The following is a 27,212-nucleotide window of genomic DNA, read 5'->3' as shown; positions in this document are numbered from 1 at the left end:
GCGGCGGCGGCCGCTCTGCCCTCGCCCGCCCCCTGGCGGCCGCGGGGGGTGAGGGCGCGGCGGCGGCGGAGCGGCGCGGAGCGGCCGCGGGCGCGGAGCCGGCATGAGCGAGCTGCGGCAGCGGCTCGGCCGGGAGCCCGGCGGGGCGCGCGACCCCGAGGAGAAGGTGGGGTGCGGGCCGGGGAGCGGAGGGGGCAGGCCGGGGAGCGGGGCGGAGAGCGGCGGGGGGGCGCGGGGCCTGCGGCGGGCGGGCGGGCTGCGCGGCCTGCGGACCGCGGGGGTCCCTTCTCCTCCCGCCGGGGCTGAGGCCGCTGCTGCGCGACCCCCGTCCTGCCCCTCACCGTGCGCCTCTCCCTGTGCTCTTGCAGCGCCTGCGGGGACCGTCGCTTGGTTTATTTACACCCCCCCTCGCGACAGCCCCAAAACCGGCCCCGAACGGGCGAAGCCGGGCCCCGGGGGTGTTTTTATCCGTAGCTGCACAACCGGTCCCGGTTCCCGCCTTCTAGGAGCGCGGAGATCTGTGCGTAAACGGATTTTGTTGGGTATCTCAAGTTGAGGTTAACAAAACCCCGCAGGTTGCTTTAGGTAAGACTTTGGTATCTCCTAAGTCATCCCTAAGTATGTACCCCCCCCTTGCAGTGGGGTGCTTGCTCTCCATCGATAGTTCAGTGAGGTTTATCGGTTTGTGTTTCTCCAAAGAAGAGCCGTGAAAAGAAAACCTGACTCTTTCCCCGTAACATCTCCTGTTCCAAACCCATGCCCAGTTGGATGCTCCGAGCTTGGCAGTCGCTCTGTGAGTCGTGTCGTCACCCTTGTCATCTTTACTCCAGCGCCTCCCCAAAGGGGAAAGGAGCAAGAGGAATAATCAGTCAAGAAAAACTTTGTAAATAATATTTTCAGGGCCACAAAGACGAAAAACTGGAGGGAAAAGCGGTTCTTTGCGGTATCGGTGTTTAATGCGCATGCGATCTTGGGAGCAACCCTGTAATTGTCCGTTTGCCCTTAGTAGCATCATATTGATGTTTCCTTTGTTAATGCATGAAGCACACGATTCAGAGAAGCGTGAAATCATGTGGCAAAACTGTCTTTTGCAATTTAAGTGTCACATTTAACGCTGTTTTGAATGCCAGTCTAACACCTGCTAGGAGCTCTACAGTCAGGTTTGAGGAAGCTTTATTGTTCTGATGTGATTAGCGAGGGAACTGGGACAGAAAGCGCTGACCGCCTCGCCAACGGGTTGCCTTGATGTAGAACTGAAGTTTCTGCTTTTTTCATAGCTTCCCTGAAGCTGCCTCACATGATTTGCCAACCTCTATTAAGAGAGCAATAAGATGGCTCCCCTTTTGTTGTTGTTGTGCACAGGGCAAAGCTGTTATCCTCTAGATAAGTACATTTGTCTCGGTTGGAATTTACTTCGCAGCAGAAAATCTTCAGGGACTTTTGTATTCCAGAACTTTTGTGGGAGTTGGAAGACGTCCCTCAGCAGCCTGGAAGGACTGGTACTGCTTAACCAGCATGCAAACAAACTCCCTCGGCCAAGCTGCGATCATGCTTTAGCTTCTTGTCATGCGTTCCCAAAGAAGGTCAGAGGGCCGCTATTTTGAGTGCAATCTTGTTATCTCCAGGCAAGTATGCTTTTTACATACAACGAGTCTTCTGAAGGGCTCCTCTAATACTACTTTTGAGTCAATGACTTCAAGTGTCTTTACTAGAGAGAGGGAACATTTATGTCATCCTGCTCATCCTAAAGCAGCTCAAATGAATTGCAAGAGAAAATAAAAAAGGAAAAGATGTTTCCAGGCACTGAAGAACAGCTCCTCTGAGGTGCTGAACGTGATGTCTCTTAACAATAGAAAGCAGTTACAGCAGGCAGAGAATTTCCCAAAACTGTTAAAATCAAGCCTGGTAGGTGGTTACCTGGTAACAGTTATCCTCCCATTAGTAAAACCCCACAGTGTTGTGCTTTCCGTGGCAGCAGACCTCAGCGGCAGATTTTTCTTTCCTCCCCTGAGATCAAGCCGTTGTGTTTTTAGCGCTTGGGAAATGCCTGGCAGAGCCTGGGAATAACATCAGTATAAAGCCAACGCAGCAAAATTGCTCATGCGCGTTCTGTTTATCGGTGGGCTTAGCCTGCCTGCAGGTATTGCTGTCGAGAGGGGAGATTCCTGTTTCTGCTTTGTCATTCAGTAAGCCTTGCCAAGAAAAATGATTTAGCAATGCATATTGTATTCTACAGAAACCCTTATGTCTTCTGAAAAGTGCTCTTAGCATATTAAAAGAAACGAGTTAAAATGAGATGTAAACATCAAGGCTGATTTTAAGATTAGACCCGGAGAGTTTTGTTTTGTACTTGTTCCCACTTTACTGTTTTGATAATGGAAAGAGAGAGGCTGGTTTCACTTTCTGGTCCTCTAACCCTTGCACAGTGTGGCAGCTTTGATGTTTTCCTCCCTGGTGGCACAGGGCAAATGCTTGTAGCTGAAACTGTGCTCCTTCAGTTGAGACCATCGTGCCAGAACATTTTAAAATCAGTTTGTGTTAAAACTTGTGCAATACACAATCTTTGTCTCAAAGGGAACAAGGCAACATCTGTTTACTCTGATCAGTGAACGCCTGATCTCTCCAGTGAAAACAGAGGGAAACCTGCTCTGGTGTTATTTGTGCTTGGTACCCATTTTCTTAGCCCAAGGACTTCTTAGATGCTGTTAACTGTTGGTGTAAGTGTGTAGATATCTGAGATTAGATGACTGAAACGAGCTCCGGTTTCTTGTTATTACAGATCCCCTTCTCCCTTGGTCTTTGGAGCCTTGTCCCTTTGCTTGGTAGACTCATTCATTATCTGAAATCAGAGGTCAATGCCTTCTCTCCTGTGTTGTGTGTATCCCATTAAATCACATTTTCTCTTCCAGCTTCCAAAGAGAACAGGAAAAGTGTGAAAGCAAATTGTTTCATGATGGATGCAGAGCTCGGGAACACCTTTGCTAGTTCAATGGGATTTTAAGGTTGCTTCTCAGTAGCGGTTTGCACTTTGTGTGGCTCAAAAGTGAGGACAAAGGGGTTTTTTTCCTTTTCTGTCCTTTTGCTAGGATGCTTGTACTGGTAGTTGTCTGAAATTAGCAGAGGGGGTCTCAGACATCTCATGGCCTAGTCCCATGGAAGGGGACAAGGGCAGGTCTGTTTAGAGGCAGGCTTATCTGGGCTGCAGATCACACCCCTGCATCACTTGTGGCTTTGTTTACCGACCCCTTTGTCACTGTCAGTCAGTGTCTGGTTGGAAATATTGTCCCTTTTAAGAGAGGTGGCAGCTGCAAGATCAAATGGAAGTGGTGCCAGCAGCCGCTCTGCTGTGCAGTGGCCCAAGCAGGTGGATTTTTCCACGGTGCAGCGTTGGGCACCTCACTGCACCTGCAGCAGCTGGGCGTGCTCCTTTCTTACAGGAAAAGTGCAGGAGCATTGCTTCGCTGGTACAAGGCCTTGGAAAGCAGGCATGAAGTGTGCAAGTGGGAAATGTTTTTGTATTTAGGAAGGGTTTGATGATGAGGACTTTTCTTCTTTCCAGCCTGGTTTTGTGGTTGGACTGACAATGTGACTTTTTATCTGGCTACATCTGTATCATGTGGTACAAAACGTGAAAGACTTTGGCTTCCAAGCCTCTTGATTTCTTGTGCTTCCGGGCATTTTGCAAGACTTCCCTAGTGATCTAAAGTGCTTTGAAGGTGCTGAGCTAAGGAAATGCTGGTGTTTGAATGCTTGTGCTGACAAGTAACTGTCCCTTAGGTCTGCTTGGGAGGGTGAAGGGTAGATGAGAATGCTGGCCTGGTCTGTGCTGGAAAGGATGCAGCGGCTCTGACTTTGGTGTTTGGCTTGGGACAGGGTGCAGGGTGTAGGGAAATCACAGAGCAGGTGCTGTGGAAATGTAGGCAATTCCAACTCCTGTTACTTCCCAGGTCACAGGAGAGCTCCTAGGATTTGGGAGCTTGTGATAACAAGATGAGGTTCTTGTAGGACCAAAACCAATAAACCACTGCAGTGACGCCTCTCTTCATCTTTATCCAAGCCTGCTTCTAGACCCACCCCAAAGGCTTATTTTTTTAATAGCTCTTAATATTATTTTAGGCTTGATACCACACATCACTTGCTTGGCTTCTGCTGAATCATGAGCCTCCTTTATTCTTGACAGACGCTAGCAATCTCAGGTCTGATGTAAGAATACATTTCAGCCTTCCTTGCCATATGATGCTCAGCTTTATGTGTGTTTACCAACAGGAGTGCATTGTTATCTGCTGTTGTTAATTATGACAAAAAGAAATTGGACTGATTGCATTTCTGATTGAGTTCATTATAACTGGCTCTTATATTTAATACCTTTGCCAGCTTCTGGCCTGCCCTGGAGCTGATGAAAGAGCTGCATGTCCTTTGGATGGTGTTTGACTCGACCGCTGCTTTTTGCAGAACGCGCAGCCTCTCCATTGAACTGCCCATTTCTTTGCTCATTTGTGGTGATGCCAGAGAAGTTTGATCACAGGAAGATTTTTGTCATTTTAAGGGTTGGATGTCTCCACCTCAGGCTGTGAGGAGATCTTTTCCTTCCCAGTCTGCATGGAGCTGTGGGCAGTGCTTGTGCATGACAAAGCGAGTTGGGAGACTCTCAACGCTCAGGTTAAACCCCACAAGTGCTTTTTTTGTTACTCAGCCCTTCGGATAATTCAGTTCTGGCTTCTGTTTCCTATCTTTATTTAATGACTGTCTGGTCTGGAGAGCTACACAAGAGACTGTCTCTCTTGGCAGTATCTAAAAGTCGCCGTTACCTCCAGGCAGATGGCTGACCTGTTTTCTGAAGTGTTCCCGCTGGGTCTTAGTGGATCTGGGAGCTTCTTACTGAGTTGCCTCTTGCTGCTCCAGCGCGATCGCGTCTTGTTATTGTGTACAATAAGGTCAGCGTAGCATGGAGTGGTGGAGGGAGGCTGTGGCACATCCACAGCTCCTGATGGATATTCGTGCTGTCTTTGACCCCGCCGTTGTAGGTTGAGGTCAGGGCTCTTGCGCAGTGCTCAGAGGAGCTGTTCTGCACGTGAGGAGTGTCTCTGTGTGCGCTTCTGAAGCCGTGTGCTTGCAGTGATATGCTGGGGGTGATTCTTGTGAATGGAGGGATGTTTGGTGCTGAGAAGAGAAATTGTGATGAGATGTTTGCATTTCCCAGCAGGGAGGAAAACTGAGGACTGATTCCCCTGTCTGTCAACCACATACCACACATTAGGTGGCAAGAAAACCATTTTATGCTCCTGCCTGCTTTTAATGAGCAGTGATGTGCACCAGGGGTAGACTAACCTTGGAGATAAAACCCTTAGGAAAACAACTTATGGGAAGATGCAGTGTTTCCAAGCAAATCAATATTTCCTTTCTGAAAGTAAAGAATACTGCCACTTTTCTTTGTATTGGCCAGGACACATCTGCAGGAGTTTGGGATAGAAAATTATTACTGTGCCTATTAATAGCTCTATTGTTTTCCCCCAAAATCTGGTCTGTGTTAGCATGTGTCCCTCCTGGTGATCTGCTTCACTTGAGTTTTCTCTGATTTATGCTTTCCAGGATTGTAAAGGACCATGAAGATTCATAAATTTCTCTTTAGAACAAGGTGTGTGAGGGTCTGTAGGTTTATGATGATAGCTGTGACTTCAGAGTATTGCTGACTTGGGTTCATCAGCATTACACTTCAACGTACCGCTCCAAGTCCTATGACTCCTTTCCCTGATTAGTTCAAATAAAGCCAATGGGATTGACTGGTAGAGAAATGTGAACAAGATTGTGGTACCACCTTATAGTCTGCAATTTAGAGTGGTGAGATTTTTTTTCTGATTAGATTTTGGAAAAATATATATAACTCCAGAGGAGTTGAGGGTCAGAAGCCATTGGCCTTGGCGTAATGCAAGTTATCATTTCGAAGGACAAAAATAGACTTTTCCTGCACTAGCCTTCCGATGAGAATAGTGTCCCCGTTGCTGCAGAGCTGTTTGTTCTCCCTCTTGTTTGTCACAGCTCTTCCAACTAACAGCAGATTGCAGTATCTGTGCAGAATCGGGCAGATGCAGCTCCAAGCCGGGGCAGCCTCTTTCAGACACTAATTCCTCGAGGACTTTAGGAGCTTTGCTTTCTCGTTTCTGTACGTGTTTCTGTGTCTGCAGGGACAACAAAGTCTGCCAGTTTGGTAAATGCCCCTGTAGCAGAGGGATGCCAGTTAGATCCAGGAGAACCCAGTGCTGAAGCCTATCTCCAAAACATCTCCATCATGTGTTTCAGGGGGGGAGGCAGGTTCCTTACTTAGCAGTAAGAAATTCTGGAGGAATGCCAGAACTAGCAATCTATTTTTGTGCTCTTTTATATACAACAGCTTCTTGAAAGGACTTGGAGCCTGATGCATTTACCTTCCTGATTTCCTGGAATAAACAAACCCTGGAGTGGGCGCTGCATTGGGGGCCAGGCAGAGGATTAACTTGTGCTAAGTGAGTCACAGGGATACGCCACTTTGGCACGAATCATATTTGCTGACACTGAGATCAGGCTCTTGTATCAGACTGTTGTTCTGCTAACTGCAGACTGTGCATACCTCCGATCACATCCCACTGGCTGAGCTTGCTTGTGTTCAAAACAAAGCGGGCCGCCATGGGAGTTTTCTTAATTATTTCAGCCGCTATGCAAACATTTATGCTTTTTGTGATGTTGTCTGCTAACGGTCTCCGTTTTTAGGCATGCCCTAATTTCTGTGCCTGTTTTCAACTGGAATATTTTTTTGGGGGGATGGGGAAGGGAGTCCCATATCAACATAAATGAAACCTGAGCTTCGCTGATTTTTTTGAGACAACGAATCAAGCAGTCACTGCTAGATGCCAGCTTGGTGGGATCTCTTGATGGGGGACATGAGAAACTTGAATTTAATTGTCCAGCAGATAACTTCACAGCCCGAGAAGTTTAAGCCCTTTCCCCTAGACCAGCACACCAGGACAGGAGCTACTTTGTGCCCACTTGCAAAAAGTCAGTTCTTTTTTGGGACCTTAGTACAAATCAAGCCTAGACGCTTGTTTGCTTCTTACTTCTAGTGTTAATGGTCTCCAAACTTCCTTCTCTTGTTTCACCCTACTGAGCTTGTAAACCTCTAAAAGAGAATATCCTATAATTAGGGAGTAACAGGACTTTTTTTTGCCTTGATATCACCTTGGTGGATCTGTCTGAGGTGGCCCAGCAGCTGTTGGAGATGGTCAGGTGCCGTGTAGGTAAAGCAGCGAAGAAGGGGAGAGGGGAACAGAGCAGTTTCCCGGGCGTAGGAAGTAAAATCAGTTTTGAAAAACATTGTGATTTTCATAACTGACGCCACTGGGTTTGTATCCATTAGAGTAATTATATTGGCCTCGATTCTGCAAATGTGCTGAGGTGAGAATAGCAGAGGCTTTAGTACAGTTGGTCTCTGTTGTTCTAGCTGTCAATTATACTGCCTGAAACAGCAGCTATATTTTTCTCTTTAGCAGTGTATTAGCATTTTCCGTCACAGCTTTTTGTTAAAATCTGGCAGGACGTCTAAATAAAACTGAGTCTTGCTTCAAGAAAGGTGCACAAATAATGGGATTTCTTGAACTAATTTAATCCACCAGCATTGAATACTTAACTGTATCTCTGTATTAGGCAGAAAATTTTTGGCAGGGAGATAGCTGACTTGTTTCTATGACAACGGAGATCATGTCATGGATATTTGGGCAAAAAAACCCCGAGCGCTCACAGCTTCCGCTGCGAGAAAGCCATGTAAAGTGTGAGCACAAATTTCTTACCACATGCTTGCAGGAGTTAAGTTGTTTAAAGACAACTAAGACAACTCGTTTCTCTGTGTATCTTTCTTTAGGGTGATAAAATACTGTTCACAAATGTTGCTTAGATCTACTGATTTCACAAATATAACAAGGAAGTAGGTATCTGGCTTTTTTTCTCTGTGTTACTCTGGTTAACCAGTCTGGAGAAACAGCCGTCACAGAGATCTGTGGGTTTTCTTCTTATCATGACTTCTGTAGAAATGAGTAAGTTAGGATAAAATGTACATTGCTATCTTGATTTTATTCCTGCATTACTTATTCCCTCGATTCTTTATGAAGCCTTCGATATTGAGATGATAAATTGAAGGAGCCGCATGGGGCTTGCCTATGGTGCTGGACAGGCAGATTTGCACAAAAAAGCCCTTCAATTTAATAGCTGCATGTTGGTAACAAAAGGCAGAAAAAGCTACTGCACCTGACTGTATTTTAATAGACTTAATGCTTACCCTGTAAAAGAAAAGGAAAAATAAAGCTAGATTCCAAGATAAGTGGAGGGAAAGTTTGTTTTGCTCTTGCTAAGGGGTTTTAATTGTTGCTTGGTTCCACATCATGCACATAGATTTCTGACATCCTGACCCACGTTTGCACTGAGTGCTCGGCTGTCCTGAAGGGAGGAGGGAGGCAGAGGGGGTATCAACAACTGAACTAGCAGGAAAATTGGTGAGGGAGAGGTGTGGTAAGAGAATATGGAATAAATACAGCTGGAGACAGCTGTTGCCCCAGTGCAGGAGCACCAGTGGGAGGTGTGGGATTGCTGAAAGGTGATGGGGTGTTTTCATTTGTCTGGGCAGCTTCTGGTTCAGTCAGACCATGGTGCAAGAGCGAAGCTTTTGGGTACCAGTGTCAGGCTGTGTTAGTTGCTACCTCCAAGTCACAGTTGGTTCGGGTGTGAGAATGAGCCTGTGGCTAAATATCTTCGATTTTGGGAAGAACCTAAGCAACAACCAAAAGAAAGGCAGAAATTAGGTCTGTGGGAAGATAAAGGAGAGAGTTTGGTCCAGCAGCTGGGTAAGGAGTCAAGTCATGATTTCTGGGTTAACTTACTGTGAGTCTGAGTCTCTCCAGGCTTTTGTTTCAAGAACAGAAAATAGGAGAAAACAGCACAGAAGAGACATCAGAAACCTGGTGTTTCTTAGGTGAGCAGCAGAACTGGTGACAGAATACCATCTATTAGACCCAGCTTCCCTGAAATGCTCTTTGTACCGGCACTGTGGGACACACTTTGCAGTCTGTAGCTTAACATAGCCCAAACCTGCCCCTTGGCTTCACAAGCTCTTTGCAGAAGCACTGACTCTGTGATGAGCTTAAATTTTCACCGGCGATAGCCCTCGGCGAGCATCACTCACCAGCGCATGTGCTGGTTTGCACTCTGTGCTTGCTGCTGCAAGCCTCTTTGTGGAAAGCGTTGCTATCCGGTGATTATCCTTTGGGGATGGATCTGTCTGGCTCGGCTGGAGGACCGGTGAGGTAGCAGTGGAAACGTGTGGGAGGGTGTTACCAAGGCAATGCCACAGCTGGATTAAGTAGTCCAGACCAGGGTGCATCACACTCAGGCTTAAACAAGTTATTTAGCATCTCGCTCAGCTGCTTAAACTGGTGGTTTGTAGGCTGATGGTTGCAATTTGCATAAAATGTATAAAAATAGTGTCAATTACTGAGTCCTCTCCATAGCCTATATCTGGCACAATGTCCTATATAATCTCAACACTCTGTTTCAGTTAGAGATCTAAGGAGGAAGAGCTGATTCCCGGCGCTGCTCGGCTGGTTTCAAAGTGAAGATGTTACAATGTACGTTAGCCCTCACTTTGACTGGCCATTTCTTCCATCAGGGAAAATGTTTTCTTCCACCTCCCATCAGGCTTAAATTGAGCAAGCAAGACCTGTAGCAGGAATGAGTCTTACATTTAATGTTGAACCCTAACAACATCCCTTTATCTTGACAAACCTCTTTGTTGCCTTCTTTGTACTCTCTGGAAATAAAGTGGCGATGCTGGTTGGAGCTGTGGGCATTGCGTGTCTGCGCACAACGTCTCCTCTTCCCGCTGCTGAGGATGAAGTAGGGAACAGCGGGATGCCTGCGCTGTTGGACTGAGCCCGTGAGGTTTTGCTCCTGCTCTTGGAGACCAAAACACTTTTCAGCACAAGGTTTGACTTGGCGTTGCACTGAAATCGGTGGAGCAGGTAACCGGTGATGTGGTTTACATCAGTTTAGCTGTACCATCCATGTCAGTGCAAGAAATCATTGGCTGGCCTGTGGCAGAGGTCGGGACTGCCTGTTCCAGCAGCTTGATTGCAACATCAGATTCCTCTGTCTCTTGAGCTATCCAGTTGCTTTCATCCTTCATGTTCTTGGCCAGGAGTAGAAGGGAGGAAGGCATCAGTGCCCTTTCCCTTTCTTTTGGTCCCTGAGCACTTTGTGAAACTTCAGATCCTCTGGGCTACAGGCAAAGAGTAATTTGCCCGCTTTGCACTTAGCTCTGCAATGTTAGCACTTTGGGGAGTAAAACGCAGGGATGCTGTCTTGGATTTGCTTCCTCGTTTCAGCGATTGGTCCTTTTATCGCATGGCTGGCGAGCCTGGGACTTGCATGAGATGATGGGTACTTGGACTGCATTAGAAAGCCGCCTGAGGTTTTTGATTGTAGCCTATACAGATGACAGTGATTGCCCTACGTACCTAAACACTTCCTTGCCCATTTGATTTGAATCAGTCACATTAATTTTTCGTCTTTAGAAATACGCAACAAGAGAACCCCCCATTTCCTGAATGGAATCTAGAAGACCAGAAGGAGAAACTTGAGTTTGGTCAGGCTAGAGCTGAAGCTTCTCTCTGTTTAGATTGCTCACAGGAGAATTCTTCAGAGAATCCTTTTCTTGGAGAAAGCATAGAGAAAGCATTGCAATGGGAAACATCGACTGGAGCTAAATGTAGTGCTACATGCATTTCCCAAACCCTGCTCGAGAACAGGGCCCCTGACCTGTGCTGTGCTACTGGATGCCAAACTCATGGTCTTCAGGGAGTTTTATCATTTCCAGTCTTTTTGCCTGCTGCCATTTGCAGCTGCCTTATGGATTTGATCTGTTGGCTGTTCCCAGCTAAATGGCACTAAATCTCCCTGAAGTCCAAGGAACAAGCAGATTTTACAGGTCACGTAAAAACCAGCTGTAAAAAAAAAGCCAAGTTGCATTTCTTTACCAGCTTGCCAGACCCACGTGAGCACTGGCAAAGGTGGTTACTTCTGGTTTCCTCTTCCTTCCCCGTCGATGGGTACAGAAAGAAGTGAGTGTGAAGCAAGGCGAGGAAGAGGCGACACGAGGTGTGGCTGGTGTGATGGCTGGTGCTGCGCTCGCCCCTGGAAGTCATCTCTGACACACCGTTGTATTTCTAGCTGCCTCCACCTGACGGTGTCTAGTTGTCCTGGTCTGTTTTAAGAACCTGGCCTGCAGCCATTGATACGTTACAGCTTGGGGAGTAATTATCTCTTCCTGCCTTAAATAAGGGACCTACTCCAGGCTTACTGCTCTAGTGAACTACAAATACTCCTGGGTTTGGTTACACCAAACCAGTCCCGGCAGATGCTTGTTGTGGTGGGGGTCCCTGCTCTCCGAGCACGGGGCAGCGCTGCCTGGGAGCCCAAAAGGGTGAAGTCACTTTGTTTGCAGAGCTCCCAGCGTTTATCAGCTTGCGTCCCTCCTTGCTTTTCCTGCAAACACGCTCTCTTTTCCGGGGGTTTTAAAATAGTGCATGGTCTGAGGTGAAATGCCTGAGACATGAGTGCTCCCCAGGGAGAGAGGCCTTTTCCTTCCTTGCTTCAAGGACTGAGGGGCAGGATGAAGCTCTGCTGCTGAAATGAAGGGCAAAATGTGCAAGTTTGAATTCGTCCTCTATTCAGGAGCTGGACTGGAAGAAAGAATGCTGCTGGGAGAGAGCATGGGACTGCCTGGGAGCCAGGAGGACATTTATAATCCTTTTTCCACCACTGGCCTGTTGCAGAGCCTTCAGTAACCTCCTGCTTCGCCTGTATTTATTTACCCCCTAAATACAGGACTTTGCTCTGAGCTAAGTGCTGGAGCAGTACGAGGGGCGGGGACAGCACATGTATTTCTTTCCAGTACATCAGGTTTCTCCTGTGGCCAGAGAGGATGGCTGGGCCTGAGCGATAAGCTGTGCTCTTCCTCTTCAGCTGTTTGAAGATGGGCTCGGTGTTATTTTTAGTGCCCGCATGTAAAGTCAGCACTTCAAAAGTCTGTCTGGAAGCCTTGAGCCTGTCTACTTGGAGGCCTTTCTGTCTGATTTGGGCAGTGTGGCATACTTGGAGATCTGCCTGTGGACTGGGAGACCTTGTAAAAATTCCTGCTAACAAGCCTGTGTCCCTTAAGCATTTGCTGGACTTGGAGATACTTATTAATCAACAGTGAGGCATCTTTAACTGTTCAGAGGGAACAGATCCTTTTCTGTGTCTGGTGCTGAAACTGATGGAGAGTAAAACTCATTGTGTATGTCACCTAAAACACTTGATGTTGTTTCTCATGGGTATAACCTTATGTAATACCCGAAATATTTTCTTCTCCTCTTTCATGCAGAAGCAGAGTTGTGATAAGTGTTACATCCAGTGGGCTGTTCTGAGTTTCTTCAAAGAGTGCCAGCATTGCGTCTAGTAAAACTCTTTGTCTCTCTTTAACTTGAAGGAGTCAGAGTCTGAGAACAAGCTGGATGCAGAGACAGCATCAGACAGTGAAAGCAGATCTGAATTTGGAGGATCAGCCCCTGTGCCGACATCAGATGACACTCCAGAGGTCCTGAACAGAGCTCTCTCCAACCTGTCGTCAAGGTAGCACTCCCTGAGCATCGTTCCCCTCTGCTGCCAAGGCCCCTGCACCTTCACTGTGGTTTTCCCAGGCCCAGCAGCATGGCGGTGGCTGCTGGAAGCTGAGTAAGCAGCTCTCAGAAGTGCTGCGCTCTCCCTCCGTGGTGTGCAAGCAGGAAGGTGCCCCCGAGGCCACAGGAAGCAGAAGATGAGGGTGCTGAGAGCACAGTGCAGTGCTCAGGGCTGTGCGTGGGAGAAGATGGGTGGCAGAGGGGTGCTGCTGCTTTGCTGCCTGCTTGGTCTTGGCAGGTGAACAGGGGCAGAAGTGTTTAGCTTTGACAGCACTTCAGCTGCGGTGGTTTTAACCATTTTAACCACTGGTGTGACCTACTTCTGCAGGAATGCATGAGAAAAACAGGCTGATAAGGACAAGGTTTAAGAGCAAACTGGGAATGCTCTCTACAGACTGCTTTGGGGGGAAAACATATCACAGAAAGTGTCTCTGCTGGGTGTGCTGTGAGATGGGAGAGGCTCAAGGCAGGATCTGTAGGAGAGTAACGAGGTTACAACGCTCCAGGGCCCATGTTTCCTCTTGAAAGGGAGTGCAGAGAGGGATAATAGTCCCCATTTTATCTGAACTTATTAATAACAACTTATTACTTGTCCAGGGTTTCGGAAACCTGTAGCAGAACAGGAACAGATGCTCTTCTGTCCTGTTTCAGTGCCCTTGGAGCTGGCTAATGCTTTCTGCATTTATTGAGGTTCATAGCAGGGAAGGCTGAGCTGAACCGTAGCCTTGCAGCTGCTGCAACCAGACCTTCATCACTAGATCAAGGTCACTCTGCAGCACTAAAAGGAAACTTGGGGGTTCCAGGGCTCAGTTTCCTTCCTGTGATGTGCAGAGAGCAGAAGTGCTGTCCTGCTTCCTGGTTTTGTTTCGAGTTTCTCTAACTTTTTTCCTTCTCTATGGCCTAGATGGAAGAATTGGTGGGTAAGAGGCATCCTCACGCTGGCAATGATCACCTTCTTCTTCATCATCATCTACTTGGGACCCATGGTCTTAATGACAATAGTAAGTCCAGAGAAGTGCCCTGATGTTCACAGCCATAGAGGGGAAAATTGCTGGGACCACTGCTGGGGTGGGCAGCTCAGAGCCTTATATTTTAGAGATCCATATTCAGCTTGCTGGATTTCTCTCTCCATGGACGAAACCTAGAAGGAGTCTGTAACTCTCTGCCCTGGTGGTCAACATTTGGCTGCAATTAAAACTAATACATGGGGTTGTTAGAAACCTCCTGCAGAAGAAATGGGAGGGAAAACCAACACAATGACTTTCCCATGTTGGATTAGAGACTCCTGCCAGACTGACAGCGACTGCTAAAGTATCCTTTGCTCTGCTCTGTTTTTTCTCTCCTTGAAGAGAGATGTTTAACCAACCTGTATTACAGCTTCCAGATGTGTTTTTGTGCAGGTGATGTGTGTCCAGATAAAATGTTTCCACGAGATTATCACAATTGGCTATAACGTGTACCACTCGTATGACCTGCCCTGGTTCAGGACGCTCAGCTGGTGAGTGAGGGGGGAGCTGCTCCCCTCCCCAGGCGTGTGTGCAGCTGTGATGCTTCATCTCACTGCAGGCAGCAAGGGGATTGTCTCCAAACCAGAGACCCTGGCATTGCTGTGTGTTGGCAAGGGCCATGTGTTAGCAGCTCTTGTAAAGGCAAAGCCCCCCAAGATCTCAATAGATCATTGTCTTGAAAGAGCCTGTATTGACCTTGATAAGGACACAGAGTGTATCAGCAGTAGCTTCACAGATGACACCAAGTGAAGTGGGAGAGTCGGTCTGCGTGAGGACAGGGAGGCTCTGCAGAGAGACCTGGATAGATTGGGTCGGTGGCCAACGTTAACGGGATGAGCTTCAACAGGGCCAAGTGCCAGGTCCCGCCCTTGGGCCACAACAACCCCCTGCATGGCCACAGGCTCGGGGAGGAGTGGCTGGAGCTGTCGGGAGAGAAGGATCTGGGGGTTCTCATTGGCAAGCAGCTGACCATGAGCCAGCAGTGTGCCCGCGTGGCCGAGAAAGCCAACGGCCTCCTGGCTTGTATCAGTGTGATGGTTTGACTCTGGCTAAATGCCAGGTATCCACCAAGTTGCTCTATCACTCCCCCCCCCCCCCCCCCCCCCCTCCTTTCCCCTTGTTTCTCAACAGGGCAAAGAGGGGAAAGAAAATAAGATAAAACAACCCTTGTGGGTAAAACAAAAGCAGTTTTAATATAAGCAAAACGAAGCGAAGGTCTGCGCGCGGAAGCGAAAGAAAACAGATTTATTCTCTACTTCCCATGAATTGGCGCTGTGGGGCCTTCTCAGGATCGGGGCTCCCATACCGTAGTGGTTGCCTCGGAGGACCAAGGGTGACCCCACCCCCTCCCTCCTTTCTCCCAGCTTTATACTGAGCAGACGTCAGAGGGTATGGAATATCCCTTTGGTTGGTTCAGGTCAGCTGTCCTGGCTGTGTCCCCTCCCAAGATCTTGCCCACCCCGTCCCGCTGGGGGAAATGTCGGAAAGAGCCTTGGTGCTGTGTAAGCACTGCTCAGCAGTAGACACCAACACCAGGGTGCTGCCAACACCCTGCAGCTCCCAGCATAAACCACAGCACCGTGAGGGCTGCTATAGGGGAAAACCAATTCCAGCTCAGCCAGACCCAGTACAATCAGCACTAGTGTGACCAGCAGAAGGAGGGAGGTGACAGTCCCCCTGTGCTCTGCACTGGGGAGGCCACACCTGGAGGGTTGTGTCCAGGTTTGGGCACCTCAGTACGAGAGAGATCTGGAGGGGCTGGAGCGAGGGCAGAGGAGGGCAACGAGGCTGGTGAGGGGCTGGAGAATCAATCCTGTGAGGAGGCAGGGAAGGAGCTGGGAGTGTTCAGTGTGAGGAGGAGGAGGCTGAGGGGAGCCCTTATCCCTCTCTGCAGCTCCTGAGAGGACATTGCAGAGAGGCTGGGGCTGGGCTCTGCTCCCAGGGGATCAGGGACAGGACAAGAGGGAACGGCTGGAAACTGCCACAGGGGAGGGTCAGGCTGGGCAGGAGGAGAAAATGTTTCCCAGCAAGAGTGGTCAGAGAGTGGAACAGGCTGCCCAGGGAGGGGGGAGTCCCCATCCCTGGGGGGGTTTCAGGGCCGTTGGGATGAGCTGTGGGGGATGTGGGGTAGGGGAGAACTTTGCAGAGTCGGGCTGAGGGTTGGACTCGATGACCCCGAGGGGCTTTTCCAACCCAAACAGTTCTGTGATTCTGTGATAGAGTTTGTCCTGTTAATGAATCTCAGAGATTTGCATTCCATGATCTGTGCCGGGGACAGCTTTGACAGGTGTCAACACTTAGAGATGGACGCGGTTGCTTGGGTGGGATGGGAGTTTTTAGGTGGTTGTGAAACAGAGTTGACTGTCGGGGCGGGAGGGCTGGGAAGAGGGCAGGAGCAGGGCTTTCGGGAAGCCCAGAGCCGGTGCTTTAGGATGCAGAAGCTGAGGCTGTTGAGGAGTGCCACCTAAAGGCAGAAACTCTTTGTGCATCAGAAGGCCAAAACCAAACCCCAGCGGTGAGTGGAGGAGCCGAACGATGCAGCCATTAGTTTAAATGAAGGTGACATTTCTACACGGGGGGGAGATAAAGTTCTGGTTGTCCTTGAGGAAAGCTTGTCTGCTTGTTGCAATGTAAAGACCTGGGGGATCAGTTGCTTTCTGTGTTTCTCCAGAAGCCTTTTAGGGTTCCTGCTAACAAGATCTGCATCCTTCACAGGTACTTCCTGCTCTGCGTAAACTACTTTTTCTACGGCGAGACTGTGACGGATTATTTCTTCACCTTGGTTCAGAGAGAGGAGCCCCTGCGAATTCTCAGCAAATACCACCGCTTCATTTCTTTCGCCCTGTACTTAACAGGTGGAGAACACATTTTCTGTGGGTTAACCTCATCTGGGCTGGAGGGAAGAAATCTCTTTGAACTACTCTTGTCCTGAGTATTGTGCCCAGTGCAGTATCCATAGCAAATGATCTCTGCTTTTCAGTGATGCTGTCACTCAGCTGCATGGTTAGAATAGTGGTGGCAAATCTCTTACATGGGGCTTTGTAGAAGAAAACTCCATAATCTGTACGGGACAGCCCAGATGGTTCATCTGTCCAGGTGCTACTTGTAGGCATTTTGTAATTTCCAAAGTAGTGTGTTTTCCCTCTCCGTGTTGCTGCTTTACTCAAGTAAAATCCTAAGGAGCTGTGCAATGTCACGGTGAAAAAACCTAATTCTTGAAGATGCATTCCCACCATTTACTTTTCTTCTGTCTCTCATCAGGTTTCTGCATGTTTGTCTTGAGTCTGGTGAAGAAGCACTATCGTCTGCAGTTCTACATGGTAAGGTTAAGTTGGAGGCAGAAGAAGGGATAATGTAGGCTGCTTGAAAACGTTGTGTAGAGGACTAAATGTCAGTAGATGCTTCTGTGCTGGTTGTGTGTTGTAATGCTGCCTGAAAGAAAAGTTCCTGTGAGCAAACTGTTTTTTAGGAAGCTGGCCCTGGCTGTATTTCCCTGCAATCATGTATTCTCTTCTCTCTACACTTGTGGATGCTAGTAAGAAACTTTCTGCACAGAGAGGACTGCGCAAGGCTACGTGACTCTTGTACTGAGGGTAGATTGCCACCAGGGTTAATTGGCTATGTCCCCCTTTTCCCAAATATCACTAGGGCGTTACTTGTGTTAGGCTGTGGACGCAACTAGTTTTGCTTTCCAATATATTCAGCACACAGGGATACAGCTTGGCTGTCTATCAGTCTTCTCCTCTCCTTGTATAGTCAGAAGTCTGAGTGAGATGTTTGGGCTAGGGGTGGGCTAAAGAGCATTTGGTCCAGCAAAAGTGTCCCCAGTGAAGGTCACCTCTGGGCTTGAGCTGAACAACATGCCCATAAATTACTACGGGTGACTGTTCCCTGCTTTTCGTGACTCTTGGTGTTTGTCGTGGTGAAGATGCATGCGAGAAATGCACGTGTACATGAGCCCTTCTCTGCCCGAGAGGTAGCTGACAGCGTCTGGTTTCTGCCAGCCGTGTGTACGGGCGGTGTCTCTAGGCAGGCTGGACTGCATGCTCTCTTCTCTTCCAGTTTGGATGGACCCACGTGACGTTGCTAATCGTCGTTACCCAGTCGCACCTCATCATTCACAACCTGTTTGAAGGAATGATATGGTGAGTTGCTGTGTGTTCTGAGTTGCTTTGATTTCTGCAGCCTGAAGTGGATGACCGTGTTTGGAGTTAAAACTTTTTCTTTTATAAAAACAAATGACCAAGGAGAAGGTGCTTCCTGTGAGGGACCAACCTGATCAGAATAGAAAAGAAAATGATTGTGTGATACCTCAGTGACTTAGCACTTGCTTTGTGCTGCTTGAGCAGAGAGTTGTTGTAAAGAAGCATCTGAAAATTGCTATGGGGTGCAGGGACCTTTCAGGCAGCCTCAGGTCCGTGTGGATGCTTTCTCTTTATACCCACATCTAGCAAATGGATGAGAAAGTGCTGCTCGGCACTTGATTTGGGATCATGTTAAAAGCAGCACTGTGAAAGGAAGAAGATTGCAGCCTGCCACCTTACTCCAGCTGCTGTACAGAGGGGGAAGCCCTTTTGGTGGTCTTCCCAAAAGCAGCAGGGCAAGGAGGTCATTTTGGCCACTTGAAGGTTGCATGTTCCTCTGTGCATCACAACCAGCTCAGAGTGCTCTGAGAGCTGCCTGCTTACAGCTAAAATGCAGCCCCTGGGGGAAAGGAGGCGACTGCCTAACAACCTGTTGTGTGTGGCAAAAGAAAATGTGCTTAAAACAGGCCATTCTGGGTAGTGACCTGCTTTTTAGTCCAGAGCACTGGAGTAATCCCTCCAGATTTCCCAAGGAGCTTCAAGTTGCTTCTGCATTGGATGGCGAGACATTGATGTGACAGCACTGCAAAGCATCTTGTGAAGCAACTGCTCATTTTGTCAAGCCTTGGAGTTGTCTTGGCACTTTCCAATAGTTTCATTCTCCTCCCATCTAGGTTCATCGTCCCAATTTCCTGTGTCATTTGCAATGATATCATGGCATACATGTTCGGGTTCTTCTTTGGGCGGACACCACTCATCAAGGTTTGTAACACTTTGGTGGATGAAACGTGCATTTTGGCTTCTTTGGGTCTTAGTCCTGTGTTCCTTATCTTCAGTTTTGTGGTTTGCTGTGGGTCTGAATCAAACCTCTAAATGAAACTTGGTGTGCGTCCCAGCCTTTGAGGCTGTAAAGTTAAATGAACCGTGTCAGACCGAGATGTTAGTGCCAGCTTCTGACCAAACTCTTATTTGGTTGTTGACACCAATTTGTATTTGCCTCAGCAATTCACAAGGGAGGAAGGGCCGCATAGGTGTGTGGTGGTGTGCGGAGGTGGATGGTTTGTAATTATCCCCTTCTCTCTCTGTCTCTGGCAGCTCTCCCCAAAGAAGACCTGGGAGGGTTTTATTGGAGGATTTTTTGCCACCGTTTTGTTTGGATTGCTGGTAAGTAGCAGTCATGGTGCTTATTTCATTGATCTTTTCCCTCCATAGGTTGACTGTTTTGTCTAAAAAAATGCAGTCAAGCTTTAAGCTCTTCCAGGTCTTGTCAGAGACATCACATTTTCCTTACTGACCAGGATTTGAGCTGGTCTGTGGCTGTTTCATGCTGTGTCCAGATACTGCAGATGGAGCAGAGTACTGGAGGAAGTTTTTAGTCCTCATTAGACCCTGTGACATGTTAATTACAACAATTATTCTTACGTTTTTCTCTCTGCTGCTGTTGGATGAATACTGTGCATCATTTCAAGGGCTGTGTGGGGAATTCAGTGCTCTTGGAATATTTTTCCCTGTTTTTATGATCATCTGTGTCTGCTTGTTTCCGTCCTCTCAACCAAGCTGTGCAGCCTGTCTCAGCCTGTTCATACAGGGCTCTGATCACTGCTTGCTGAACAGATGCACTTACTAAATGAAAATGCTTACTCTGCCTTTAGCCAATTACTTCTCAGGAGAGTAATCTTCTTAATGAGGCTGGGAGCGTGGCTCCCTCCTCACCTTGTCTCCTTGAGTGGCCTTTTCCCTTGATATGGGCTCTGCCCCATTGCTCAGGAAAATATTAATCCTGTTTTCTCTTGCTGTGTTTCTTTTTCTCTCTCCTTGAAGCTGTCCTACGTGATGTCTGGGTACCGGTGCTTCACCTGTCCGGTGGAGTTCAACAATGACACCAACAGCTTCACGGTGGACTGTGAGCCGTCCGAGCTGTTCCAGCTACAGGAGTACAACATCCCCTTGGTGCTGCAGTCTGTGGTGGGCTGGGTAGGACTCTTTCTGTTTGTTGGATTTTATTTATTGGGATGGGAAAAGAAAAGAGGAAAGAGATCAGGGGTCTATTTTGATGGTCTTTGAAAGAACATGACAAGGGATGATGGTACATCCAGAAAAAGGGGGAATTTACTGGTGCTCCATGTTGGTTGAAGTCCCAAAGGAATTGTCACAAGTCTGGTGGGACATAAACTTGCTTGAAAACCAATTGACCTAAAGCCTGGAGAGCAGAGAAGGAGGGACAAGCAGTAGACAGTGCTATTCTCATTGAAAATCCTTCTCTGACATGTTTTCCTTTCTGCAGAAGACAGTCCGGATGTACCCCTTCCAAATCCACAGCATCGCCCTGTCTACTTTCGCCTCCCTCATTGGGCCATTCGGAGGCTTCTTTGCTAGCGGATTTAAGAGGGCCTTCAAAATCAAGGTGAGTGTGGTGAAGGTCATTTGCATTTTAGAAAAGAAAGACTGGAGGGTTGTTAGCACTCTGTTGTGGTTTAACCCCAGCTGACAGCTCAGCCCCACCCAGCTGCTCGCTCCCTCCCCCCCCCCCCCCCCCCCCCCCCGGTGGGATGGGGGAGAGAAGCGGAAGAGTAAAAGTGAGAAAACTCATGGGTTGAAGTAAAGACGGTTTAATAGGTAAAGCAAAAGCCACGTGCACAAGCAAAGCCAAACAAGGAATCCATTCCCCATTGCCATGGGCAGGCGGGCGCTCAGCCGTCCCCAGGACAGCCGGGCTCCGTCACACGTAACGGTGTCCTGGGGAGACAAACGCCGTCGCTCCAAACGTCCCCCCGCTTCCTCCTTCTTCCCCGGATTTATACGCTGAGTGTGACATCACATGGTATGGAATATCCCAGATATGGAAATACGGCCCGTTGGGGTCAGCTGTCCAGGCTGTGTCCCCTCCCAGCTCCTCGTGCACCCCCAGCCTATGTGCTCTTGGCTCTGTGTAAGCCCTGCTCAGCCATGACTAAAACTGCCCTGTGCCAGCATCCCTGTTCTCAACACAAAACCAAAACACAGCCCCATACCAGCTACTGTGAAGAAAATTAACTCTGTCCCAGGCAAAACCAGGACTCGCTCTAAACAGTCCTTGTTCCTCAAGGAGGGGCAGGCTGGGTGTGTTGGGAAGGGAGGCGAGGTTTGTTCGGTCACAGATGAAATGCTGAAGTGTTTTTTTTGATCTAGGCTTTTTGATCTGAATGGGGAGAGACCTTAACATTTTCAACTGTGATCTTCTAAACCCTGCTTTGGTGCAGAACTTGAGGTAGAGGAAGAAAGACCCAGTCAGGAAGTTTTGCAATCTGAGACTTCCCTTGATATCTCGCAGCCTGGTTTTATGTACAAACAGTCGGTGTTCAGTTAAGATGCCTTGAAAGCTGAGACAGGGTTGCAAGAGATAAACATCAGCTTTCCTTGACCTTTGAGTGTCAGATCTGTCTTGAGCTTTGATGTCCCTCAGGCACTTCGTAAAGGAGAAATTTTTAAAACCAGGGAGAGATTAAACAAAATATCTTCTTACTCTGCTTCTTCCTTCTGGGTGGGATTAGAGCAAGGATATGCGTGTCGAGCATAGAGGTACATGAGGAAGTACAGGTAACGTGCATTTGAAACTGCTAAATGCAGAGAATCAGAATCATCTCGGCTGGAAAAGACTTTGGAAGATCATCTGGTCCAACCGTTAACCTCGCACTGACCGTTCCCTTTTGCTTTGCACAGGACTTTGCCAACACAATCCCAGGGCACGGAGGTATCATGGACCGCTTTGACTGTCAGTACCTGATGGCTACCTTTGTTAACGTGTACATCGCAAGCTTTATCAGGTATTTATTGCTTTGTGGTAAAGTTTGGGGGGCCCTGTCAAACTCAAAGTGATGTACAGGCTTGTAATAAGAGACAGTTGTTATCCCCGTTAGATCCCCGTTAGATCCCCATTAGTTGTTATCCCCATCTAATACAAGATGGAGAGGAAATGGAGGGTTGAAGAAGGGAAGCATCATCTAGCAGGGTTATGCAGGGCTAGAAACACAACCCTCATTTCTGAAGGTTTGTTATTCCAGTCCCTCTGAAACTCCTCCATGTCCCTTCTGTGTTCCTGTGAGTCTTGAGCAGGGTTTCGAGAGCTGAACAAGCAGAAAAATCTAATTTTATAGCATTAACAAGTATTTTGTAGCCAAGCATAAAAGAAAGTCTGTAGGTGCATAAAAGATGTACTGAAGGAGTTGAGGAACTGTCTTTATGTGGCTGCTTTGATTTTTGAGGGGGAGCATCTGCTAAAAAGGGAAGATGCATAACCCTCTCGAAATAGATTGGGGTTTTGTTTTTTTTTTCTCTTTGTTTTGTTTACACTTCAGCATCCTGTGCCTTTTGAACCCATTTCCACATCTCAAATGGAGTTAAGCTCCCTGGGTAGAACTGGTGAAGGAATGGGAACATGGCTATCACTTTAAGCCTATTATTTTAATGAAATTGCATTCGGGTTCCCAGATGGTTGAGATTTAGCAGTGTGACTCACTGATAATGATGCTTTTTGTGTTTCAGGGGTCCTAACCCGAGCAAACTGATCCAGCAGTTTTTAACCTTGCGGCCAGACCAGCAGCTGCACATCTTCAACACGCTAAAAGCACACCTTGTTGACAAGGGTATGTTAGGTAGCTTGGAGGACGCATAGACAGCTGGGCAGTTGGAACAGGACTGAAAACAGACAAGCTTCCTCGAGGAAATTCCTGGCTTGCCTGATTTAAGACAATAACAAGGCCTCATTTCACTGTAACTTTTCTTCCTTTCTTGGTAAATGTTTGCATTTGTGGGTTTTTTTAATAATATATTTATATAGCTTTGGTTCAAATGAGCAAATCTTGGGTTTGTAGCTGAAGAGGAGTTAAGGCTTGGAAGGACTGTTGGGTGAAGTAGGAGGGTACGACTGTCCTCGTGGCCTGTTCTTAACCTTCGATGCATGTGGGCAGAGCTGAACTTTTCCTGTGAGTGTGTTTGTGCAGGGAACGTGCAAAGCCTTGTCCCTACAACCGCCTCTGCGCCGGGGTGCCGGCGGGGAAGGGCAAGCCCTGCACCTCCCCTGGCTGTGGCACAAGGCTGCCTTCACGATGGCAACTCTGGGGACCATCATTTTCTCCGGTGGTAACTGTGAATGCAATGTTAATTTTCCCAGAAAGCCACGTTTATGCCTGTGTGCAGTCTCGTTGCAGACTGCCTGGTGAGCGGGAGGCTCCGTTAAACAAGGCTCCGAGAGGATCTTGTACTATTCCAGCCATACTTCCTCTGCCAGGCACCTGCATCTATTTTCACTTGCTGTTTTTTGTAGTGCCTCTCACATTCCCCCACTTTACGGCTGATATTTTGGCAAATAAGATTTTTGTAACCGATTAAACCAGAGATAGACTGGGGTCAAGGAGTCAAGAAACTGGTAGTTGCTTGTGGGAATGTGGGAGGTTCAAATTGCTTCAAAACTGAGTGGAGTAAATAGGTTTTAAAGAACATTGAAGTTTCGTTGAATAATTCCTGCCAAGTAAGAACAACCCTTTAAATAACTTGGTTCGTTTCTCCCCCATCAAATAACCTTTAAGAAACACTGAACCACACCTTTTAATTTCTTGATGGTTGGAAACCCTGCACTGGGATATTTCAATGAATTTGGAGAGCAGGTTCCAACTTGTTTTTTTTTTCTGAAGTTTGCTGGTTGGGGCTCCAGCACCCCGCTGGTGCTGTCAGCTGGGTGTTTTGTTTTTCTTTCAGGGATCATGTCTATCACCTGTTTGTTACTTGAGTTCTAGATGTCATGCTGCTGAGTTTATCATTGTGTTGCATTTCAGTCTGGGTTCATTTGCCTGCAGGCTTCTGTCCTGCTTCACTTACTAAATCTTCTCATAAAGAGTTTGTACTTAACAGCTGCAAGTTTTATCTAAGTGCTTCCCTTTATTTTTTCATACCTTTTTATTATTTAAAAATGAGAGCCCTGAAGATTGTAAAACTTTTTTGTTTTGGTGATCAGATAGTGAAAATACCCCCAGTTTACACCTCATGCATTGTTCCCAAACACAAGCTGACTGATTTTACTTCTTTCCATTAGTTTGTGCATGGGAGACAGAAACTTTACCTTATTTTAGCCTGGGGAACGAGTGACAGGGAAAGATAATACAGAAGTACATTGCTGTTTTAAACAGTTGCTGACATAAATCTTATACACAGACACCCCCGTTCTGGAGACACGTACACGCTGCAAGCTAGCTGAGCATCAATGGAAAATAAAACACCTGAAAATACTTCATAGTTTATACTCCACTCCATATTCTGATCCTGTCATTGCTTTCATTTACCCTGGGTGAGCAGGAGAGTGAGCATGTGTATAAATACATTAACGGATACCAACTTCTCTCTTGCATTTCTGTAGGACTCTTGTGTGGTAAGCTCTGTGTCATCTCCCTAAACAGGAACCACAGGGCAGAAGTTTGTGCCCGTTGTACTGCAAATACAGGTATTTGATCAAAGCACAGATTGTGGAGAAGAAGGGTCTCTTTCCACAAAGTATTTTCAGCATGGTGCTGCCAAAGTTCCTGGCTTCTGGTAGGAGTCAAGCTGCTGTGGTGGAGCCAGTTCAGGATTGCAAGTAGAAGCTTTCCTGGACTAGTTGTGGAGTCTCTTCTCTTCTGGCTTGAATTAGGCAGGGATTTATTTTCTGTCGATTTAGAGGATATTGGTCCAAGCCCATAATTTGTAAATTGGAGGGGAGAATTTAGGTGCTTTCATCTTGCTTTGCCCGGGGAGAATATTTGATCTGTGTTTCATGACAGTTTGGCCGAGTTTAGCTAGGCAAAGTGAGGGCACCTGGGCGAAGTGACAGGGTTTTGTGTAGTCCCTGAGAAGCAGTTTGCCCTGTGGGGTCAGACAAGCTGGTGCTTTTCTGGATTCTCCCTGCCCATTGCCAACATCTGCCAAAATCCCCCGTAGTGCACTGTTGGGTCCTAAGTCAGTCACCAGAAGAAGCTGTAGTGTTGATAAATATTACAAAAGTGTACTGCTCTTTATAGTAAGAAATTTTTCATATGGGTCTTTAGTCTCCTGCTCGTCTTGCTTTAAACCTTTTGTACCTCTTTAGTTGTAATTAGTGGGGCAGAAACGGAACGCAAAGCTTTTCTGCATGCTTTTGATTTTGAAGTGGCGTTTGGGCCTCTCTGAAGGGTGCAGTGCTGGCTGCGGACGCTGGAGGGCAAAGCAGTTGCATTTAGGGTCTCCCAAGGGCTGGGAGAGAAGCACCAGCAGTACTGCGTGTGGGTGGCTTCCCTGATGAGCTCCAGCTCTGTTCTTGCTTCCTTCCCAGCAGCGCAGTTCAGGGGTGGCCTTCCAGGGCTGTTGTGATCCTGAAGGGTGAAGCTACGTGGAAAGAGTTCAGCATCCTGCACTGAGTTTTAGTAAATGGCATGAGAACAGTGGAGGAGTGGGGGAGGGAGATGGGGGTTGTTAAGATTATTTGCAAGCTGTACAGCTGAACTTTTTGAGAAATGCTGGTAGGCACTGCACTGTGTGCCCCGCTGGGCTGAGAGCTGTGGCTGGCAAACCCACTTCTACACCGCTGGTGTGAATGTATGTGGTGGTACTGCTCAGCTCTTAGCGACAGCGTGCTGTCTGGGGGGGTGTTTGGGGGCTTTTCCCCATCAGCCCGGCCTGTGAGTGGCTTTTGTTTGCTGTAGATATTTCAAGTTAGACCTAGAAAGTTAGAGGAAATGGAAAGCTGATGTCTTGGCTTTGGCTGTTGTAAAGGCGTTAACTGTGATGCCAAGGGACGTGTACTGAGACACGTTGCACATCTTTCCATTGCATTAAGGCATGCAGGCCCTTGCAGCTCTCACAAGAATTTGGGTTTGGAGGGAGGCTGATGTGGCTCGTGCTGCTAGAGAGGCCAAACTGACACCAGGGATGTCTAGGTAAGGCGATGCAGGGATGATGATCACGTGAAGCTTCTCCAGCTGCAGGGCTCGAGCTCAGCACTGCACAACGGTTTTTGTTCACAGTGGGCTCCGTGACCAGAGAAGTTCCTCCTGCTTGTGCCCAGCAAGAGGGGCACAACTGAGAGCAGATCAGCAAGGGGGGGAGGTAACTATAGGCTGGTGTGTGTGCTTGGATGGGAAGGAAAAGTAGGATTTGGGCAGTGTGAGGCTTACAAGGTTATTGCTGCTGCCGGGCAGGGGACAGGCTGGTGTGGAAACTGCCTCTTCCCAAGCTGTCAGTGTGTCTCCAGCTGGAGCAGGCAGAGGGGTGTGAGTGTATTTAATAAGCGAAGGGATGGTACGTGCCTAGTAAAGCTGCTTTGGCATCGTGTGAGAAGCTGGCTGTCCTGGTGGGGCCACTAAACATTCGCATTTGCTTGCTGGTGGGTGATTTAGCGCTCGGGGTTGGACCCTGCTTTGATCCACGGTCTGAGCAGGCGTGGCTGGGCTAGGCCTGTGTAGACCAGCACCTGGTGTGCTCTGATAGGAATTTGCTTCTCCGAGGCTGGTCGTAGCCCAGATTAGTTTGCAGATCGGATGCACTGCCAGACTGTGGCCTGCAGTGCTCAGTGAAACATCGACACCTGATTTCTGCCTACGGCGTCATGTGCTGCGCTGATCAGCGTGCATTGTGTAGATACTTTTTGGGGGTGATGGGCCCAGAAGTCTGGCCCTGTGCAGCTCACGAAGCTGGAAATCCCATAGCATCAGGTAACGCTCGGCACCAGGTTGTGAAACGCCGGTACCTGCTATCCCAAGGTGTGTCTCCTCTTGCCGATGCGTGCAGGATCCTGGCACGTCTTCCTCCCCCCACCTCCCCTCACCGGCTCTGTCTGACAGGAGGAGGGCAAAGCTGGGTGGGAAGCATCTGTACAGCCCATCCAGACCCTCCTGGGGTCACAAAAAGCATCGCATGAAAGCTCCTGTGGTTCCTGCCCCCTGTAACCAGCCCCGGAGTTGCATTTTGTACTACTGTAATCTTTGTGTGCTCCTGTTCTCCAGACCTGATGTATTTCTACCATCTGCTTCTTTCTCTGTGCATTGTTCTTTTGATTAATGTTTTAGCTACACATGTAGAGTTGCCTTTCTTTGGCCAAATGTCCGAATGTGATATATTGTATATTTTAAAGTATTTACCCTATTTATATACTATATGTTACTGTTAAATAAATATAAGTTCCATTA

The 27,212-nt window shown here is 47.9% G+C and overlaps 1 protein-coding gene across 1 annotated transcript; it reads left to right on the top strand.

Annotated features, from left to right (window-relative positions):
* The first annotated feature begins 44 nt into the window (after window positions 1-44).
* CDS2 (CDP-diacylglycerol synthase 2) lies at window positions 45-27,212 on the top strand. Its single transcript, XM_074928368.1, has 13 exons — window positions 45-166; window positions 12,545-12,687; window positions 13,639-13,735; window positions 14,135-14,232; window positions 16,457-16,596; window positions 17,003-17,061; window positions 17,804-17,886; window positions 18,720-18,807; window positions 19,141-19,209; window positions 19,867-20,019; window positions 20,330-20,449; window positions 21,745-21,848; window positions 22,567-27,212. Exons 1-13 carry the CDS (start codon window positions 104-106, stop codon window positions 22,694-22,696), a joined length of 1,347 nt encoding a protein of 448 aa, XP_074784469.1. The 5' UTR covers window positions 45-103; the 3' UTR covers window positions 22,697-27,212.

The sequence above is a fragment of the Athene noctua genome, chromosome 28, assembly GCF_965140245.1.
Source record: "Athene noctua chromosome 28, bAthNoc1.hap1.1, whole genome shotgun sequence".
NCBI lineage: Eukaryota > Metazoa > Chordata > Aves > Strigiformes > Strigidae > Athene > Athene noctua.
This window is presented reverse-complemented; position numbering and strand designations above follow the sequence as displayed.

Bases quoted from the DNA above. Each gene is read 5' to 3' on its own strand.
- CDS2 (XM_074928368.1), top strand. From the start codon at position 104: ATGAGCGAGCTGCGGCAGCGGCTCGGCCGGGAGCCCGGCGGGGCGCGC. The intron at 167-12,544 runs GTGGGGTGCGGG...TTTAACTTGAAG, and splicing joins CGCGCGACCCCGAGGAGAAG to GAGTCAGAGTCTGAGAACAA. The intron at 16,597-17,002 runs GTGGAGAACACA...GTCTCTCATCAG, and splicing joins TTTCGCCCTGTACTTAACAG to GTTTCTGCATGTTTGTCTTG.